This window comes from Telmatherina bonti, assembly GCF_933228915.1.
Source record: "Telmatherina bonti genome assembly, chromosome: 10".
Classification (NCBI taxonomy): domain Eukaryota; kingdom Metazoa; phylum Chordata; class Actinopteri; order Atheriniformes; family Telmatherinidae; genus Telmatherina; species Telmatherina bonti.
Genome location: NC_136628.1, coordinates 17,545,859 through 17,565,618, shown reverse-complemented (window position 1 = coordinate 17,565,618; position 19,760 = coordinate 17,545,859). Strand labels below are relative to the sequence as shown.

Below are 19,760 nucleotides of genomic sequence, written 5' to 3'. Positions count from 1 at the left end.
TTTAAACAATTGTTTTGTTGAGGGACACAAAAAAAGAAAAAAAAAAAACCAACCGACCCTCGAAACTTTTGGTTTCCGGTGTCGGTTAGCAAAGATGTTTTTCCTTCGATTAGAGTCTAAAATCACTGTAAAGGAAAAACAAGAAAAAAAGTGAGTTCCTTTTTTTGTGTCGAAGGGGAGAAAAAGAAAAAAGAAAAAAGAAAAAAAAGAAGTCACTTTATCGCCTCCAAGATCGGCTCTCATTCTCATCGTCTTCATCGTCATCCTCCTCTTCTTCTTCCTCCTCATTTTCAGCTTCTTTCTGTTCAGATGAAAGAACGCCAACCGAGTTTTTAGCAACTGAGCAGTGAAGCTGAATTACAGCAGCAAAATTACCTGGTAAGTTTATGTAACATCTGGTGGGAAACAGTGACTGGAACACCTTCAGACTTCATTAGATAATCTGATCAGATAAAACCTACGTGGAGGTGAAGCGTCAGCAGTGGGAGTCATCAAGTCAGAAACATTTTCCCTTTTCATAAAGCGTAACAAACTGATGCAACTGGCCCGCAAGTCATGATTTAACCTTAGAAAGAGAAGAGTCCGACTTCAGAATCGCTGTATGAAACTACAGTTTGGTGTTTTCACCTCTTTTTTTTTTTTTTTTTACTCATGGGGCTGAGAGGCTCTTAGTACTGAGAGGCTCACCCCCGACTTTCCACTGGGAGCTGCAGTGAAAAATTTACAAGCACTGGAAAGAAATGCACAAGTTAAAAAAAATAACATAACTAAAAACTTCCCAAAGTTACAAACTCAACTTGCGCTGACTTGACTTCCTGATTATATGTTGCAAAATTCTGAAGTCTCCAGGTCCAGAACTGGTGACTGTGTGTGTGTGTGTGTGTGTGTGTGTGTGTGTGAGAGAGAGAGAGAGAAGCGTCGTACCGTGCTGTCCTCATCTTTAGCCTCCTCCTCCTCTGGCTCTGTTGTAACAGAAGGCGTCTTGGGCTTGTACCAGGAAATCTGTAGAATCCGACCCTTGAATTTCGCTCCTTGATTGGCTGCCTGCAAACAAAACCAGGAAGGTTTGGAGCTTTGATTAAAACTACCGAAAGCAAAGCGAGGAAGCAGAAAACGACTTTTAAAGAACAAAGACGCTCACGTTCTCCGCCTCGCTTCTTGTCTTAAAAGTCATGATGACACTGGTGGCGTCTTGGTCGCGCAGTTCTTCGATCTCACCGAATTTCTAACAAACAAAGACAGAATAGTTCAGCTTGAAGACCCCCGGATCTGCGGACATTTCCAAAGAGCATTCCCGTCGTTTTGTCCTCACCACAAAGTGTGGCATCAGCTCTTCCTTCTCCTCCTGCGTGACTCCTAAAATGGCGAGGGCTCTGGGTCTGTGGTCCACCACCATGCGGTTCACGACTCCGCCGCGACCCGCCATCTCCCGGCTGCGGCTCCGGCCACGCCCCACGTGCATCACGCCGGGCTCCGACGCCACCTTCCCCCGGCCCCTACCTCGGCCTCCTGGAGGCCGGATCAGACCCAGGCGTTTGGCCTGCAGCAGACAGCAGAGGTTTAGTGTCACACACAAACTGACTGGATGTTGTGTTTCTTTAACACTCACAGACACAAACAGAAAACCTGATTTAAAAAGGACTTTGTGGTCAGATGTGCTCATGCTGTATATAATATTTACAAGTTCATGGAAAGTCAAGACTTTTAAATGGAAAAAAAAAAGCCAGAGTCTCAAAAAAAAAAAAAAGTAACGTCTCTAGAGCTGAAACATTTTCTACATGTTCAGCTCTTGTCTCTATGCCGATGCTCTCTTTACCATTAGTTGTCACTCCTTTATTTTTAAAGCAGCATCTCTTCTTCAGCACTTTCAACTTCACCGCCACTCTCGCCTCCATTCCCTCCTCCCTCACTTCGGCCTTTAATTGTCATTCTGCAACTTTCTAACGCAGACTGCCATCTCAAACTTTAATGAGACGGGGCTCCATCAGCGTGAGGACTCGTGTCTGATTTGGCTTCGTTAGTGGGAGCTCCTCTGGGCTTGCTTAAGTGGCTGCAGAGTAATGTGCAGAAGGAAGGCAGCGTTTGGATGGATGGATGGGGGGAGGTGGGGGGTAGGCTGGGTGTGTGAATTTTTAACAACAAGGTAATTAAGAACCCTGGGGTGATAGTGGGGAGGGGGGAAAAGCACAACAGGTTTCCACTGACCGACACCATGCTGTTATCCTGAGTAACATTCAGCTGCTTTGCATGTTTACAGCAAGTTTAGAGGGAAAAAAAGAAGCTGTCAAAGCAATAGTGGTTCTTTTTTCCCCTCATTGTGGTATTTTACTACAGGCTGGGGAATTGATTTGAAAGAAAAAAAAGAAAAGAAAAAAATCTGGATTTTTGGCTTCACAATTTTAAAAGCAATTTTTTTGCATATGTGTGTATATATATATATATATATATATATATATATATAAAAATCAAATGAATAAAAATAATATTTTTCTCATATTTATTGATCTTTTTACTTGTGTTCTTGGGCATTATGGCAACATAATGATGGTGTGGCTACTGTGTTGTTTTTTCCCTCACAGAAATAAGTAAAAAAAAAAATGACGAGGACAAAATGTTTTTTTAACTTTTTTTTTTTTTTTTTTTTGGTTTTTAGTCTATAAAAATCAGCAATATCGAAGAATCGTGACCATCGCAATTTAAATCGAATCGGCACCCAAAAAATCAGAATCGTTAGTTATAAATAGGTGTAGATATGAATGTGTGTGTGTGTTATATACATACTTATCTACATATTTACTCAACTGTTTATGCATATGATGAGTTCTACTTGAACATGAGGTAGAAATGCACGCGTTGTCTACAAATATAAAAACAGATTTTAGATTTATATGTACGCATGCGCCCTGCGATGGACTCCCTGCTTCTTGCCAGAAGGCTGCTCCCCCTGCGACCCATAATCAGATTAAGTGGTTCAGATAATGAATTAATAAAGTACGCACGCTGGTGTACGAATTATAAAAAATAACAACATTAAAAAGGATATTTTGAATGAACTAAGACACTAAAAAAATGTCTCAAATAGTTTTTGGTTACTACAATTCTGCACATTTTTTCATCCTGTGACGTCTTTACTGCTGTGAACATTGAGCAGAAAATGGTCAAATTAAAAACAAACCAACACACTGACTGTTTTGGGAGAGAAAAAAACCCCCAGAAAATTTGTTTCATTGTGACAGAATTGAACAGAAAACCTCATTTAGTTAAACTGATTTATTCAGCTTTGTGTTTCCAAGCCAGAATTTTCATTTTAAATGACTTAAAATACATTTAAAAAACACATCTATCCTAGAAAAACAACTCCTGAAAAGCGGCATCTACTCTTGACTGGTCAGCTGGTGGTGTAATCCAACACCGCCCACTATTCTGCATCAACTCTCCTGCACTATGAGAGATCATTTTGATGCTTAGACGCAACACTGTCCCACTAGTGGACCATGCAGAGCACAGCACATGCAGTAAGCTTTGCTCCAGGTCTGCAAAAAGGACAGCAAACTAAGGCTGAATGCTGAAACTCTGGAGCATTACACAAAGATATTCTTGTCCTAATGGGAGCTTCAGCGCATGAATCAGACACACTCAGCCTATAAACATGTTCCAAGGAGCTTCTTTTATTTTCAAGCAGTTCTAATATTAAAAGGGCAATCATTATTTTTATTAATAACTTGGATCCATCACAGTTTAAAATCATTTACTGTGAGGAACTATGTCTCATATTTATAATCAGATTAGTGTCATAATGTGTTGAAACATAAAACTAAGAGAATTAAAAACTAAAACTATAAGACGGATGTCATCTCCGCTTTTCTGGAAATAAATGGTTCTTTCATCGCACTGAACTGTTCACAGGCGATAAATCTTGTTCTCACTGCCGAGCAGACCGCAACAGCAATCTTATCAGTAGACTTCCTCTGAGTCATTTCTTGGCAGTGCATCCTCAAATTCAACTCTCAAGAAAAAGCGCTGATGCAGCACGATTTTGTCACTACCTCTGCAAGTGTGTGCGCACACGAAACGTGGTTGCAGGCGAGCCGGCTACGTTTTCAGATCATTAATCCTGCATTCACGTCACTGTTGTTTCGGAGGCAGAGCTTTTTAAATCTGATGATCAAAACTCAGATGAAGGATTTTTGGTTGCAGAATTTACCTCAACCTGCAGCTGACCCAGTTTTCTTTTCAGGTCTGTCGTGTCCTCTCCAGAGCTGCTCATCTTGTGAAAGTCCAGCTCAGCATCCAGCAGTTCCTTCTCGGCCTGATCACATGTCATATTGAGGAAAAAAAAAATGAATAAAAGAATTGTTCTATGCATTTAACCCAAAGGTAGAGTTTCAGAGGAGAGTCGCAGGAAAAGCAAACAACCGAGAAAACAATCTTGATTCATGTTTAAGGTGTAAAAAACAGATTTTACCTGCTGAACTGATTTGTCTAACAAAGTGAAATCAATGAAGAATAAAAATCTACCAAGCAAAAATTTGCACTTTTAGTCTTTGAAATAAATGAAAGAGCACATAAACATTTTTTACTTACATCCGTCTTTGTTTTGGGCTGGTTGTTGTTGGTTTTCCCAGCGGAGACCTGGGAGGCAGGATTCATTTCATTCTGCAGCTGGGTAATCTTCTCCGTGAGCTCCTTTAAGGTTTTCATGATGTTGGCTCTTTCCTCGCGTTTCATACCTCGATTCTTCTCCAGACGATTTATCAGCGCCTGGAGGAAGAGGAGCGCAGTCAGAGGAAAGGAGCTAAAGAGATCTAGTTGGGTGAGAGGGGGGGTGGTTGAGTCCAAAAGTGCAGAATACAACAATCCTTACTTTCTGACACTCAATCTGCGTCTTCAACATCTCCTGCTTCTTCTTTCTCATGTCTTGTTGGAGTTTTAATGCCTCCTAAAGAGGGGAAAAAAAAAAGAGACACAAAGAGAGTCTTGTAATTAGAAACACACCAGTTGCTACTGGTAGCCACTTCGTTTCACAAATGAATTCTACATCTTTCACTGGAAGCCCCTGAGATAAACTCATGCTTTTCCTCTAGCAGACAAATTATGGAAGGAAATTAAAAAGCATGCCTGTTTCTTCTTTAGAGCTTCCTGTGCCTCCAGTGCTTTCCCCGTTTTCCCAAGGCTCTTTGAGGAGGACTTAAGAGGTGTGGAAGTGTAGGGGACCTTCGGGGTGTTTGCCGGTGCAGCCGCGGCCTAAAAATCACACGCAGAAGACAAAAGAATATTAAAACATGCAGAACGTGACTGCAAAAAGCGGCACACCTTGATTCTAATAACAATCCACTGTTTACGAACAGCAGCACGGGACTCAAAAGACAATAGCTGACATGTCTGTATGTATATATATATACTAGATTATTTTCATCTATTGCACTGCAACAAATTTGGTTTATTGGATACTACTGTTCATACTGTACAAATTTGCATGTCTATATACGAGATTACTTTTACTTTTTATTATACACTTTAAAAAAAAGTTTTTTTAAATTTTATATATATATATATATATATATATATATATATATATATATATATATATATATATATGTTAATTTATCTGCATTACTTTACCCTATTTGTAAAATAGTTTTAAAATAGCTATATTTCTACTTTATTTTTATTCAGTGTTTTAATAATTATTTTTATTATTCAGCACCTTATCACTGAAACAAGTTCCTAGTCTGCGAATTGTTGAAAGACAATGGCAATAAAAGTCTTTCTGATTCTGACAAATGCAGTTCCACTTTAACCAGTTAGTGTGCTGTTCTGCACTGACAGCACCAATAATTAAAAGTTTATCTGCTTTGCCAATTTTTAAACCATCTCATCCGACTTCCCTTTGCTAGACTCTCTTCCAAAGAAGCCCTGCAGGCAGACTTGCTCCTTTATCCACTAAGAACACATCAGTGTGTTGATATCCACACGTATCCCAGAGCGCCGCTGCATCTGAGTACAGTCTCATGGAGACGTTTGATTTAGCGGTCTTAGCCAACAAAAGCCTGTTTTCATTTCTGTTTTCTTCTAGGAAGAAAAACGCTTCCACGTACGGTGACAGCGTCAGAGTTTAGATTCAGGCCATCTGTCTTCGGTACGTTGGTGGGGCCGACGGCGGCTGCATTCAGGTGATGCTTGGGTACAGTCTTGTTCAACACATAAGCAGCTGGATTGTGCTGCTTGATTCCCTGTGGATAAAGGAAAGGGACGCGGGATTAAGAAAACATGAATCTGCTATAATCTCAGCAGTAAACAATGAAATGACATTAACATGTTTCCGCTCTGTGTTCTCACCTTGTGCACGTTGCCGTGCGGCAGTCCATGGCCCGGTGCCGACCCAGCCGACTGGATCCCTGGACTCGGCTCCTGCAGCTGAAGACCTGACGTGTTGGTGCCTGGCTCGCGGTGCCAGTACACACGGATAAAGCGGTTGTTGAGGACAGCCTCTGTGCTGGATATGGCCCGTCTGGCTTCTTCGTTCTTTGTGTACTGGATCAGCGCCGCCTCTGGGTCTCCTCCGAACACCACCTGGACGGCAAGGAGAGTCTACATGTCAGCTAGATCTATGAGAATAAATTCATTCTAATGCAGAGCTTAATATCCTGTGCTGAAGACATTTATGAAAACAAAAATGCACCACTCACTGATGTTGCCATGGTAACACTATTTACATTTTCCTCTATTAAAAACAAAGTGTAAACTCCAATATCTCTTCTTTTTACCTAATGGTTTACACTTGTCATTATCTCTGTAACACAGATGAAGCACTTCACCTGAATATTGACGATGGTTCCAAACTTGCTGAAATGCTCGTTGAGCTTGGTGATGTTGTTGAGGTCCCGCGGGATCTTGCGCACCTCCAGCTTCGTGTTCACGTAGTGATTCCTCTTCGGAAAATTATGCTGATTGTTAAAACTCAACCTAAAACGACAGGAAGATTGTGATGTTGAGATCTTCAGTTCGAAACGAAAGTTAAGGACATACGGACAGAAATAAAGTTAAAGTTAAAGTTTCTGCCTTCAGAAAGAAGGCTTCAACTTATTTTTTGTTAAACTTGCAGTGGAAAAGGAAAGCTAAAATCACAATGTGCTTTACACGCAGGATGGACTACAAGTAGAACATTTGCAATGGAACAACAACCTAGTTATTGGATGTGTGTGTGTGTGTGTGGGCTTGCTTCCTACAGCTGAGACAAAAGATAGGCTACTGACCCGAGTCACCCTGGTTTGAAACAAAGCTCTTTTAGCAGTACTGGGAAATGGAGCCAGGCCCCGATTTGATCATGTTTCAAACGGCTAATTTATTCAAATATCTATACAAAACAAGAGCTGCTGTGATGAATACAGTTTAAGACGTCTCACTGAAAGCAGTTTATTTCACTTCTTTCATGCATTTATGACTCCTTACTTCTCCATCCAGGGCTTTTTAGCTGCCGGTCCGTCAGATGTGGGTCCCATGGCTCTCTTCCTGCTGTCCTGTTCTGTGCTGAAACGGGACACGTTGCTTCCAGGAGAGCTGACTGCAGTGGCAGGCTCCGTCTGGATTACTATGTTGGCAGCTATAAAACACGCAAGATAGAAATAAGGTATCATGAAAGTAAGGAGGACTGACATACATTTTTCCCTTAAATGAAATCTTCCAGTCCAAAAACAGTTGCAAGAATCAGGTTTGGCAAACAGATATGAGAAAGAAATAGCCGTTACCTCTGGAGCCTTGCCCTTCACTGGAAGTGAGGCCGATGAGATTGGACCGCTGGCTCTGAACCCGAGGAATGAACTGACGATATGAATTATGACCTGCGGCGGTCAGGCCTGGAGATTCTGGGTTGTAGCCTTCTGGGTCGAAGTTATCTAAATTGCATTAAAAAAAAAAGAGAGAAAAACAAAACAAACAAGTTTTCGAATGGAATACAACATAATTCCTCAAAAGTTTTTTAAATGTAAAAATAAATCAGTTTCAAACTATGCAGTTTGTGACATGTTAAATGCTGCTCAGTTCCATGATTTAATTAAATATTTATTGATTTAAAAAAGAGACACACACAAAATTTGAGACACTTAACAGAAAACAGAAAACAATAAATGGCATAAGACTGGCTGCAGCTTTCTGTAATGTAATGTAGCAAAGTACAACATGCACACACACTGTTAAACTATAAGTTTTTATACAACTGGAACTATTCATGAGCAGAATTATGAAAGAAATGAAAGAGAGGGACAGGGTTCACATCGACTCTTCTGAAACTCGATGTTTCAGTTTACAGTTTCAATTTGTAAAGTTATTAAACACCACCACCTGCTGGCTAACTATTGTTACTGCATCCATATCCATCACACACATCCTACGCAACGTAAAACACAGATTATATGGCAGTCTGTAAAAAGCAACTGAGCCCCAATTTAGAATATAAAAACAAAATATGCAAAAAATAGAAATTTTATGAATTTGAAAAAGAAAAACATCAAAAAATGCTCATATCTCCTTTAAAACACACAGCCCCAACCTGAATAGGAAAAGCACCTCTCCTTACATTCAGGCTGGACGTATTGGGGGCGAAGAGACACAGATGAAGATGAAGCGGGAGGCTGAGGAAGAGGAGGGGGAGGAGGAGGAAGAGTAGGTGGCAGCCCCACACCAGGTGGTCCAATAGGGGGAGAAGAAGTGATTGCCGGTTGGTGGTTGGGGGTTTCGATCCCACAGGTTGCTATGAGTGGGGGTCCTGAGGGAGACACAAGCCCAAACTAATGTCTCAAGTTCAAATAATACATGACAGCGAGTGAAGCTTTCCTTTCAACACAGACGGTTTTTATATGACGGGAAAAGTGGGACGGAAGGAAACACAGGTCTGTAAGAAAAAGGTTAAACTTCAGAACAATGGTTTAACACACACACAAAAAGGGAGGGGTAGAATTAAAGAAATCAATCAATCAAACATATTGGATATCTGTAAACCTCATTATGAATTCAATGTAAGAAATGGGTAGAACCTCTGACACTTTTAAGAAAAAGTTGGATACAGAAGCAGCCGTTTTATTTTGCACTGATGTCTGCTTTCTTGAAATTCATTATGTTGCTTCAACCCTAACATCTTAAGAAGAAGAAGAAGAAGAAGAAGAAGAAAAAAAAAAAAGTCAGATACTCTGACTGGTCCCCTCACCAACATTTTACAGAATGAACTTGAGCTTTAAATGCAGCACGAACTTGTTGGGGCTTTGTTTCAATAACTTCATGCAATATCATATCAACTTCCATTCAGAATTGCATTCATTTGTCACCAAGGCTTTGCATCGACTATGGGAGAGTCAGAACACACTGGACTCTGTGGTGGCCCGTTTATGTGTAAAATTATTTTAATAATTTGACTATAATGAATCCCGCTACTCTCATCGTTTTTACAGGCAAATAACATCGCTGAACCTGACCGACGCAGCTTCTACAGGCTTCTACAAGCAGACACTAGGCATGATGGGTGCATCGCTTCATCTCCTGCATCATCACTCTGAAACAACATCAATCTAGTTTTAGACCCTGCGACCATGTGTGTACAGTGTAAAACAAAATGGTGGTGGGCAGAAAAATGACTTCAAATGCCAAGCACAGTTGTGAATTGACGGTGGTCTTCATTGGTCAAAATTCTTCCTGTCACACATCTGCGAGTTGATCTGGTGGCCTCAGGTGCAGCAATGACAATACTACAGTTCTACTACTTCAACGTTATATACATATGTACTGTCTTTTTATATTTGCCTTATAAGGAGTTACTTATCCCAAACGGCGCTCTAGCAGCCATCAAACAAAGTCAGTGCTGCCGTTTTAAAACTCAGCTTCTCACTTTACAGAGTTCAAAAACAAAGAAAAAATAACGAAATGGTGGCATAAATATCAGCGGACATATATGTGAACTACAGCAAGTACACAAATGTTTCATTCTGAGAGCGAAGGAAAAAATACTAGATATTATAAAAATAAAAAAGATCTGACTCTTCAAAAGAAACTGTTTTAAATAATATACTACATTTTTCCATCACTGACCTTCATTTAGTGACCAGGCCAAAATGGCTACAGTTACATGACGTTTTTAATCTGGAATTAATTGTTTCAAATGAAATTATTCCAAATAAAAATATTCTCATTTGAGTTTACGTGGAAATAGTCATTCCGAATTGAAGTTTACATGGAAACACGTTTGTTCGGCTTTACTTAATTCTGCATTACATCTGGGGGTTGGGAAGAGTTCTGATCGGAAGAATGGCGGATGTGACGCATTTACATCTACTGGAAATAAGCAAACTGCATCTCCTGGTTCTTTTCTGTTCGGTTATACCACAGAAGATCATCTTAATACGGTTTTTGCTTAAATTTTGAAGCACAAGCGCGACATGAGCATACTACCCCACTTCTGTCAGCAGCTGAGAAGGAGGAGGAAGATAAACTTCTGGAAACAGGAGGCAGAAGACCGCGCTAAATATGTGCGTCATTGCTACACAACAAGGCAACGAGCATGTGCAGAACAACCAGAATTAAGTTAGAGTGGAATAAGAGTTTACATCAGGGGTAGGCGACTCCGGTCCTCGAGTGCCACAGTCCTGCAAATGTTCGGAGTTTCTCTGCTGCAACACACCTGGTATACATCAGACCTAATCAGCAGACTTGTGCAGAGCCTGACATTAAACTCTGCAAAAGTCTGCTAATTAGCCATTGATTTGAATCAGGTGTGTTGCAGCAGGGAAACTCCTAACATTTGCAGGACTGTGGCACTCGACGACCGGAGTCGCCTACCCCTGGTTTACATGATTGAGGAGTTAATCAATTTGGATTTAAAATGGGAATAAACCAGCCACTTACTTTGGAATTAACTTTAATTCCAAATTGTGTTTTTCTATTCGTGTTTATAATGTTGATCATTTTTCTTTAAAGCAGATTTAATTTTTATTCCGAATTGAAGAGGAATGAAAACTCATGTAAACGTGGTCACAAATGGAGTTCACCTCACACCGCGTGTGGATCTGCTCTTACTTCCACGATTAAATATAGTCATGACTACTGCTGATCTCATTTGATGAACCACATTATACTGTATCGTTCGCCATGGTCCCTCTGGGTTTTCATGATGAGTTTTAATCCAAATAAAAGCTGTTTTCTTTGCTTGTTGCAGAAAACCAACCTGATCCCTCTGAAACAAAACAGCTCTTTTCCATTACTGCCGGACGTGTCCTCCAACACTGATGTTTAAGTGTGAGGCTGGAGTCTTCAGTTGTTAAGATAACTTGTTAGACGCTGAAGCAACTTCATTTCTGCAGTATTCTTCCAATGAAAGGCTCTTACCTTTTTTTCTAAGCTAAATCCAGACCATACCTTTCATTCTTTTTGGAAGTGTCTAAATAGTCACCTCAAATTAAGGACTACACCGGAACGAAAGCTTTATGATACACAAGCCTCTTTAACATTAGACATAACTTGACACGACAAACATGGCTGATTGTACAAGCTGAAATAAAGGTCTTCACCTGTGATGTGCTCACACTTGATGACTTGTAGCAGAGCCAAGCCCTTTTTGACCCTAAACTCAAATGTATTTGACAAACATGGCTACGTTTACGTCACTTGGGTATAATTGAGCACTTTGCTCTGAATGGAAGGTATTTTGTCAAAGTTTGGAAACCACAGTCTGACAGTGACTGTTATGTTGTGTTATTTATTTCACCCAGTCATGATGTCGACATAGCTAGAGAGGCAGAAAGTGGTCATTTTCATCTGCTGGTCAATCGCCGGATGAGCAAATGTTTTTTTTTTGCGTTTCCGAAACAAAAACACCAGACAGCAACAATAACACTTACCCGTCATCGGGAAGACGCCTGGTGGTGGCGGCTGTCCGTAGGGGGGCATCGATGGCATCCTGAGAGAGGGTGGTGGCTCAGTGATCGGGGGCATGGGCAGGCCGGTGGGAGGCATAACCGGTGGGGGCGGAAAAGGAATCATACTGGGCAGACTGACATCATCAACAATGAGGGGGTCATTGCCGTGGTCAAAGGGACAAAGGTCTCCACGGACACAAAATCCTTTTTCTGTTTGCAGGACAGACACAAATGTAAACACATCAATAGCTTACAAACACAACTGTTATTGAAGCAAAGACTGACTTTTCAGTACTTTTTAATCAGCTATACACGATGAAGACCAATCAGTACAAAACTATCATCACATCAAACAAAAAAAAAAAATTACATGAGATGATGTTTCCATGTTTAAGGTAGTTAAGGACACACAAAGCAGAGCAGGTATTTACCCTACAGTCTCATTAAGACACTGGCTCCCTATTGGCTGTGTTTGAGCGCTGTGACAGCAGTGTACTTCAGGGACGCTAGGTTATGTTTAAACTCTCTGGAGTCAGTGTAGATGAAGGCCTACATGCTTTGCTGTTTTTCCCACAGGGGACATGGGGCAGAGTGCTAAACAGTGGTCATTAGTGAAGAGACTCCTCAGGGCACTAAAGTCCTCATGGGAAGTGACAATGACCGTGTCATTTACTGAAAAATTATCTTAATATCAGACTTAGGTGAGATCTCTATTTTGTTCTTTTCCTCCATGTGCAGAAAGAGTTTCTCCATAACACAAAAGTGTAAAAAGCTGTTACGTCACAACGGATAAACGGCTCAGAAAGTGATAATGGAGCCGGAATAACATAAAACAGGAAAAGATAAATGCTGCTCCTACCGTCATAATCCCTGCAGCGCTGCTTTAGCGAAACACTCTTGTTGCTGAACGGCTTGCCGACACCATCTTGCCTTTGAGCGGCGTAGTAGCCAGACCAGCTGTCTGTGGTGCTGTCGGGCAGGTGAGCCGGTGTTGCGATCGGAACTGCTCCGGGGCCTGAGACACCAACTGATGATGAGGAAGAGGGGGGAAATGTGTGTGGAGGTGTAAGAAGAGGCAAGAGAGGTGATGAGTGCTGCTGCTGGGAGCTGGAGGTGGTAGAGGAGTTGTAGCTGTCTGTATCCTTTCGTTCCACCTCAAACTTTGACTTGAACTCTGTTTAAGAAAAGTTTAGACATGTTTTTAAAAAAAAAATAAAAAAAATAAAGTAGTTTTACCGTAAAGTTTTATAACAGAAGCGATTTTGGACTGCAGATTAACCTTGTGGATAATGAGGCGTATTCCAGCCCATATTGCTGAATCCCCAGTGATGCAACTGCAAAGCTGTCCACATTGTTCCTCAATTCCTGACAACACTGACCAATAATTTACAGAAAAGGATCGAATCCACCACATTCAGATCCTCCTTTAAAATAAAAAAAATCCAGAACAGCTCAGATCCAGGTTGTTTCCAGCAGCGTTCCTGCATTACGCACTACACTGCAGCTTCAGCAGCTCTGACACACCTGAGTCTGTTCCCCTGCGCTGCTCCTATTGGCTGTTGGGAGAACTTTCTCACCTCTGCCTCCTCTGTGCTCCCTGTCTCTGCTCTTTCCTCGGCTGCCGCTTCTGCTCCTGCTGCGACTCCTGCTGTAGCTTCTCCCACGGGGGCTGCCCCTGCGACGCTCGTGGCGCTCACGATGCGAGTCGCCGCTGCTTTTCCCATGCCGTTCAAAGTCACGGCGCTTACGCTCATCTCGCCTCCTGTCATCACGGTTCCTGTGGATGATAAGGGAGAAGGAATTTGTTTTCTTATCTGTGAGCTTGTTTTAAATGCACCAGTCTCCCCAATCAGGCATAGTCAATGGGTTTCTGGCTGGACAGACAAAAAAGGCCCTGATCACTGTATTACACATGCTTCTAATATCTACAATGAAGCATTTCCCCCCACTTCATATAAAAACACAAGTACTATTTATGTATTAAGATAAATCATAATAATTTTTTAATAGGGACCTCAACCTAATGGCAGTGAAAAAGGAATGAGAGGTATTTATTTCTTAGTTCTAGATGAGCAAATCATCTTAGTGTAGCACAGTGGTTTCCAAACTTTCGGCAGGGCCCCTTTTCATCGACGACAATAATGCTGAGCCCCACCTCCCGTCACATGAACCACAGAAACATACTAAGAAATGCGTTTTTAGTTTTAGTGGCTGCGTTGTAGTTAACTATAATTAAAACTGTGTCAGTATTATTATCCGTTGTTCTGCTTCAGTGTGAAACATTTTAAACTAGGAATCTCTGCAAACTACTTTAGGTGAGTGGCGTTTTCTATGAGATGGATGCTGCTTCAGTAAAACAACTTTGCTATATATGATAGTTGGATAGTTTATTTCTAAAGTAACCTGCAGGCTTTTCTTTGTTTTCCAAAGTCGTGGTGTAAATTGTTTGTTATTATATTAGATAATGATATTTTGGTACATGCAAAAGACTGTGGTCTCATTATTGCCTACAATAGGTTATTACTATTACTGGTCAAGCAGGGACAGATATGCTCCATATCAGTTTGTTCTCTCTTTTTTTTTTTAATCACTTGAAGTCTCTCTTGTTGATTTATCATCATTTCTATGAGTACAAATTTATCTGGTATAAAATCTCCCAAGTTTTATTTAGGCTTGCTGCGCCCCCCTGTAATAACTCTGGGCCCGACCCCCAGTTTGGGAACCACTGGTGTACCATAAAACCTCCCTCTAATATTCATTCATTTTCCAAACCGCTTAATCCCTTCCGTGGGGAAGCTGGAGCCTATCCCATCTTTGGGTGAAAGGCAGGGTACACCCTGGACAGCTTGCCAGTCCATCGCAGGGCCACACAACCACAGAGACAAACAACCACTCACGCTCACACTCATTCCTAGTGGCAATTTAGAGTAACCAATTAACCTAACACGCATGTCTTTGAACGGTGGGAGGAAGCCAGAGTACCTGGAAAGAACCCACGCATACACGGGGAGAACATACAAACTCCACACAGAAAGGCCACTGTCCAAACCCCGCCCTAGCCAAGGATCGAACCAGTAACCTTGCTGTGAGGCCACAGTGCTAACCACCAGGCCACCGTGCAGACCCTCCCTCTAATAATACTAAAAAAAAAATAAAAAAAAGTCTACTTTATTTTTTAAAAATCCCCTAAACTCCTGACAATGAGCCACATGTTCAAGTCTGTAACACACACTAAATTATATACTTTAAAAAGAAACAAAACAAATGGTAAACATAACAGGACTACGTTATTTAAATGACTTGTAAGTAAACATTAAGCTAAGATACTTTAAAACTTTCAACTCTTATTATTCTGTCCTTTCTGTTGTGACTTGATGCATCGCAGCCAAGAGACATGCTCATGGACACCAGGGTCTTCATCAAGCCAAAACCATTACTCATGAGATTTAAACTAAACATGCAAATGCAGCCATGCACTGGGATCTCTACATAACTACAATGTGTAAACACATTTTTCATCATATGCATGGTAAATAAAGGCCATGTGTAGCTTCATTTTCCTCAGTCATAAGGATGCGGTTAAACAAATCTCTTTATTAGTGGCTATACCTGGATTCGTTGAATTCAGAGCGGTTTCTCAGGGGACTTCTTCTGCGCCTGTTGTCTCTCTCCTCCTCTGGAGTTTCAGCCTTGAGGGTAAATGATTGCATTTGGTAAAGAAAGACACAGAGATAACAACATTATTCAAATGCTTTGATCCAAATAAAACAGACTGTCCTTCTAATATTTTATTTAAAATGTGCTCATGTTACCTCAACAACATCAGGCTTGACTGCAGGTGGTTTCACCTCTTCTTTAGGAGCCTCCTTTGCAGGATTTCCAAGGTAGTTCTTAGTTGTCAAGCATTCAAAAAGTTTATCGACAAATCCTACCGTCTCTGCAAGGGCAAAATTAACCACATAGGAGTTAATCTGCGATGCACAAAAGGAGCAATACCGAAAAGCTGCTTGGAGAAAATGCATCACGATGAATATCAAATGGACAAAATAATCGTCTATTGACTTTTTTAAACTAAAAAATATTTGCTGCAAAACTGGGGGTGTTTTGTGTTGTGTTGCTGAAATTGGATCGTAATCAGTATCTGTTTTTACAGTTTAATTGATTCTCAAAACAGTCATAAACAGGTCCTCATTATACCTTGAACAAAACCCTGCACACACGTTGCCGTGCTACCATGATTGAAATATATAAAGTAAAAGTGTGCAAAGGAGAACAGCACAGCTCATCACATGCTGATGTTTAATGTAAAACAGGAATTTCCAAAGTCTTGTAACTTTTAAATACATTCCTTCTCTAACACACCTGAATCCATCACCTGTATGCCCCCCAGCACTGCACAGGCTAGGAAACAAACCATTCATTGGATTCAGGTGTGTTGGAGAAGCGTTGCATTAAAAATGATAGGATAGTAAATCTCTAGGACTGGTTTGGGCAGCCCTCATGTTACACACATTGAGTAGACTATTTTTATATTCTGCAACACTCCCTCTGGTGGTCATAAAAAGGATGCACATGTAGTAATTGCTGATAACGTCCAGCTAATTTTACTGCTGACTTCATATCTTCTTTCAATAGAGAAAATTAAACGTCAGTATGAATACAATCATAGAGTAGAATCAACTATGCATCCCCTGTAATAAAGAGCAAAGCTATAGGAAAGTTGTAAGCTGCCCCCCCCCAATTCGTTTACCCCATAATAAATAATTTACTTTTACCCATGTAATAATTAATACCTGGAAAATATTAGACTCATGAACATGGAGATCAGGGTTATGTATCCAGATTAGGAATGTGATTTAACAGTTAATATTAAGACGATAAAGCCGATCTGAAAACATTCAGAGTAATGTTTAAATGTAAAGCCACTGTCTGCATTTGTAAATACATGACCAGCCTTGCCTCACAGAGACCTTGGATTAATTTAATGTGATACCATGTACAATGCAACTTTCACTGAACGCCTGACCAGTTCTTGGTGACACACATTACTTAAACTGGTTCAGCTTCAAAACACTGTTTTTGCTCAGTATGAGCCACTTATCTTTCTCTAAGATGAACTGGAATCTGTTACATAAAGGGCATGTTGGAATTTAATGTAAGTAAAATAAAAACCTGTATGCCTTAAATAGTTTAATAAAACGACTGATGCATATGCACTTTGTTTTTGTGAACATCTTACCCTTTTGTAGGAAGACATCAAGCTGATCAGCACAAAGTGCTCTCAGCTCCTTCTCTGGTTTGTCCTTCTTCACAAGAGCCACCACGTAGTTGGCTAATGCAGAGGGGTCAGCGTCGCATCTACAGGCAAAATAAATGATACATCAGCTTTATCTTACCAAAGTAAAGCATGTGAATAAATTACTCAAGGAAAACTCAAGGGAAATTTTAAGCAATTTACTGGCTGAAAAACGAAGGATAAAAATTGCAAAGTTGAACATTCTGCAGTACACCACATGCCAGTGGTGTTCAGCTACACACATATATAACCCTGTTTCCACTAAGCGCTTCAATTAGACCTGGTATGCTATTTTCAGTGGTTCCATTATAAATTCATCCCACACAACAAAACAAAACCGCACCATTTCTGCCCCCCCCACTTCAGTTTGTAGGTCCATAGGAAAATAGTGCTGCATGGTTTGGTTGCAGACATAAAAATGTCACTGGTCAAGTCAAACCAAGTGCAAAACCAAAACAACATTGTTTGGTTCAGTTGACTTTGGAAAAATGAAAAGAAAAAGAAGCCTGCAAACAATAGTAAGATTTGTTCCACTCTCGAACTACAAACTTTCACAGCTATAATTGTGTTTTTCCATTCCTGTTTGTAGCACCATGTTTGTTGTCATTGCACTAGTATGATAACATGATAGCCATTTGGTCTAAGGCATGCATGGGCAGTGGTGATCCGACTTGCAGAGGGAATTCACACTTGAACTGGCAAAACCATTCTAAAATGTCCAAACCTTACTGCCCCAACCCCAATCACTCAGCAGAAACAGGGCTTTTGGGAGCAGCAACCATGTGCTGATGGACATATACATGACATATACATTATAAAATGCACAGAGTTTTTATTCTTCAGTTTTCCAAATTTTAGGCTGAATAAATAGTGTTTGCTTATATCATATTTAACAAATTAAAACACTGCAGTTAAAGCAATAGTCGGGTCAGCCAGCAAAATGGCACTACAAACACTCAACATATAGCTCTCTCCAGAGCACAAAGCTTATTTATAAGTAACTAAATAAGTATTAGCTATATAAGAAAATAAACATGCTCTATCACAGGGTGCACAAATACAGTCCTCAAGATCGACTATCATGCAACTTTTGACAGGATCCCCCTCCCCAACACACCTGAATCAAGTGGCTGAAACCCCTCTTCCACATGCCATTAATCTCTGCAGAGACATGGTCAGGAGCCATTCAACTGATTCAGGCTGGAGAAGGGTTACAGCTAAAAGTTGCAGGACTGTAGATCTCAAGGATCACACTTGTGTGCTCCAGCACAACAGCCAATCAAAATATAACATAGCTTTCATTTTACCTAAAACTACTAATAGTGTCAGAGTAAACAGTTATTCTACATGGCCATCACCACCTGATTAGGAATTTAAAGATTTTTTTTTTTTTAAAGTACAAATTCTGGAAACTTATGATTAGTGTGCATGAAACATAGCCAACAGCAATGTAAACACGCCACATTACACTAACAGTCTATAAGAACTTCTATAAAAGGAAGAAAACAGTGAGAAGCGTGGCAAAACCCTGAATGTACTTTCAACAACACGTCATAAAAGCCAAAAAGATGACAATAAACGAGACTATATCTTTATTTAATGAGCAACTGTGCACATATCTGTTGATTCCTCCACACACCAGCCTCTTTTTAATCATAATGTTGAATGTTAAACTACTATAATGGACTGAGATGTGTGCAAAATTGATAATCGGCGTCCATTCAAAAATGCACAATTTCACACGAAAATGTGCAACTATGTAGAGTCAAACAGCAACTTAGTAACGCAGCCAAAATATTTAGTCAAAGCAACCCAACACTAATCTAACTCACAAAAAGAAAAATCACACGATGAGCTAAGTGTTTAGGATTAATCGATAACTAGAAGGCTGTGATAAAGTTATGCCGTCGGCATATCTAACGACACTGAAATAACAGCCAAAACAAACGTATACAGTCACCCGTTATAACACAGCATTTTAATGTATCCACTTTCCCAAACTATATTACACTAAAACCCCTGTCTTTAGGACAGGCCAGCTAGCGAATGTGGTCATTTGCTAACTCGTGCAAGAAGCTGCCATCTGCTTCCAGCACGTCCCCCATTGATGCCTGGCTAACCCACAGGCTAGTCAGCTAGCCTAGCATGCAAGCTAAATGTCATTTCAATCCAACACTCACATCGGCTCCAGGAGTTTTGCTAGCCATGACTTCAAGGCTTCCACGTTTTCTATGATCATCTTGAGAAAGACTACAATACTGTCTATAAAAAGAAAGCGCGTTTTGACGGGACAACTTTCATCGTCTATATATTTATGAGCTTTGAGGCCTTCTGTCTCTCTTCCCTGGCAGGTCGGAACAAAATGTTTTACGGCATGGCAACACAAGACGAGATGTCGTAACGCAGGTCTTGCTACTAATGTTGGGACCTTCCCGTGTCTTTTTGGGATTAACTATTCTTTTAATCTTCGTGAAATTAGCTGGAATATAAATAATGTTCATAAAGGTTTTACCGTTCGAGTCAGGCTTATAGTTTGCTAGATATGTTAAGATACGACGCCTGAA

General features: G+C 40.6%; 1 protein-coding gene across 1 annotated transcript; it reads right to left on the bottom strand.

The window, feature by feature from the left end:
• Positions 1 to 87: 87 nt before the first annotated feature.
• rbm27 (RNA binding motif protein 27) lies at positions 88 to 19,504 on the bottom strand. Its single transcript, XM_079247757.1, has 21 exons — positions 19,377 to 19,504; positions 17,140 to 17,258; positions 15,713 to 15,837; positions 15,510 to 15,589; positions 13,478 to 13,677; positions 12,760 to 13,074; positions 11,883 to 12,110; positions 8,576 to 8,764; positions 7,749 to 7,895; positions 7,453 to 7,603; positions 6,819 to 6,966; positions 6,340 to 6,573; positions 6,099 to 6,233; positions 5,119 to 5,244; positions 4,865 to 4,939; positions 4,585 to 4,761; positions 4,205 to 4,309; positions 1,313 to 1,540; positions 1,142 to 1,225; positions 925 to 1,044; positions 88 to 301 (listed from the first exon to the last, which is right to left on the bottom strand). Exons 1-21 carry the CDS (start codon positions 19,433 to 19,435, stop codon positions 218 to 220), a joined length of 3,129 nt encoding a protein of 1,042 aa, XP_079103883.1. The 5' UTR covers positions 19,436 to 19,504; the 3' UTR covers positions 88 to 217.
• Between the last annotated feature and the right edge of the window lie 256 nt (positions 19,505 to 19,760).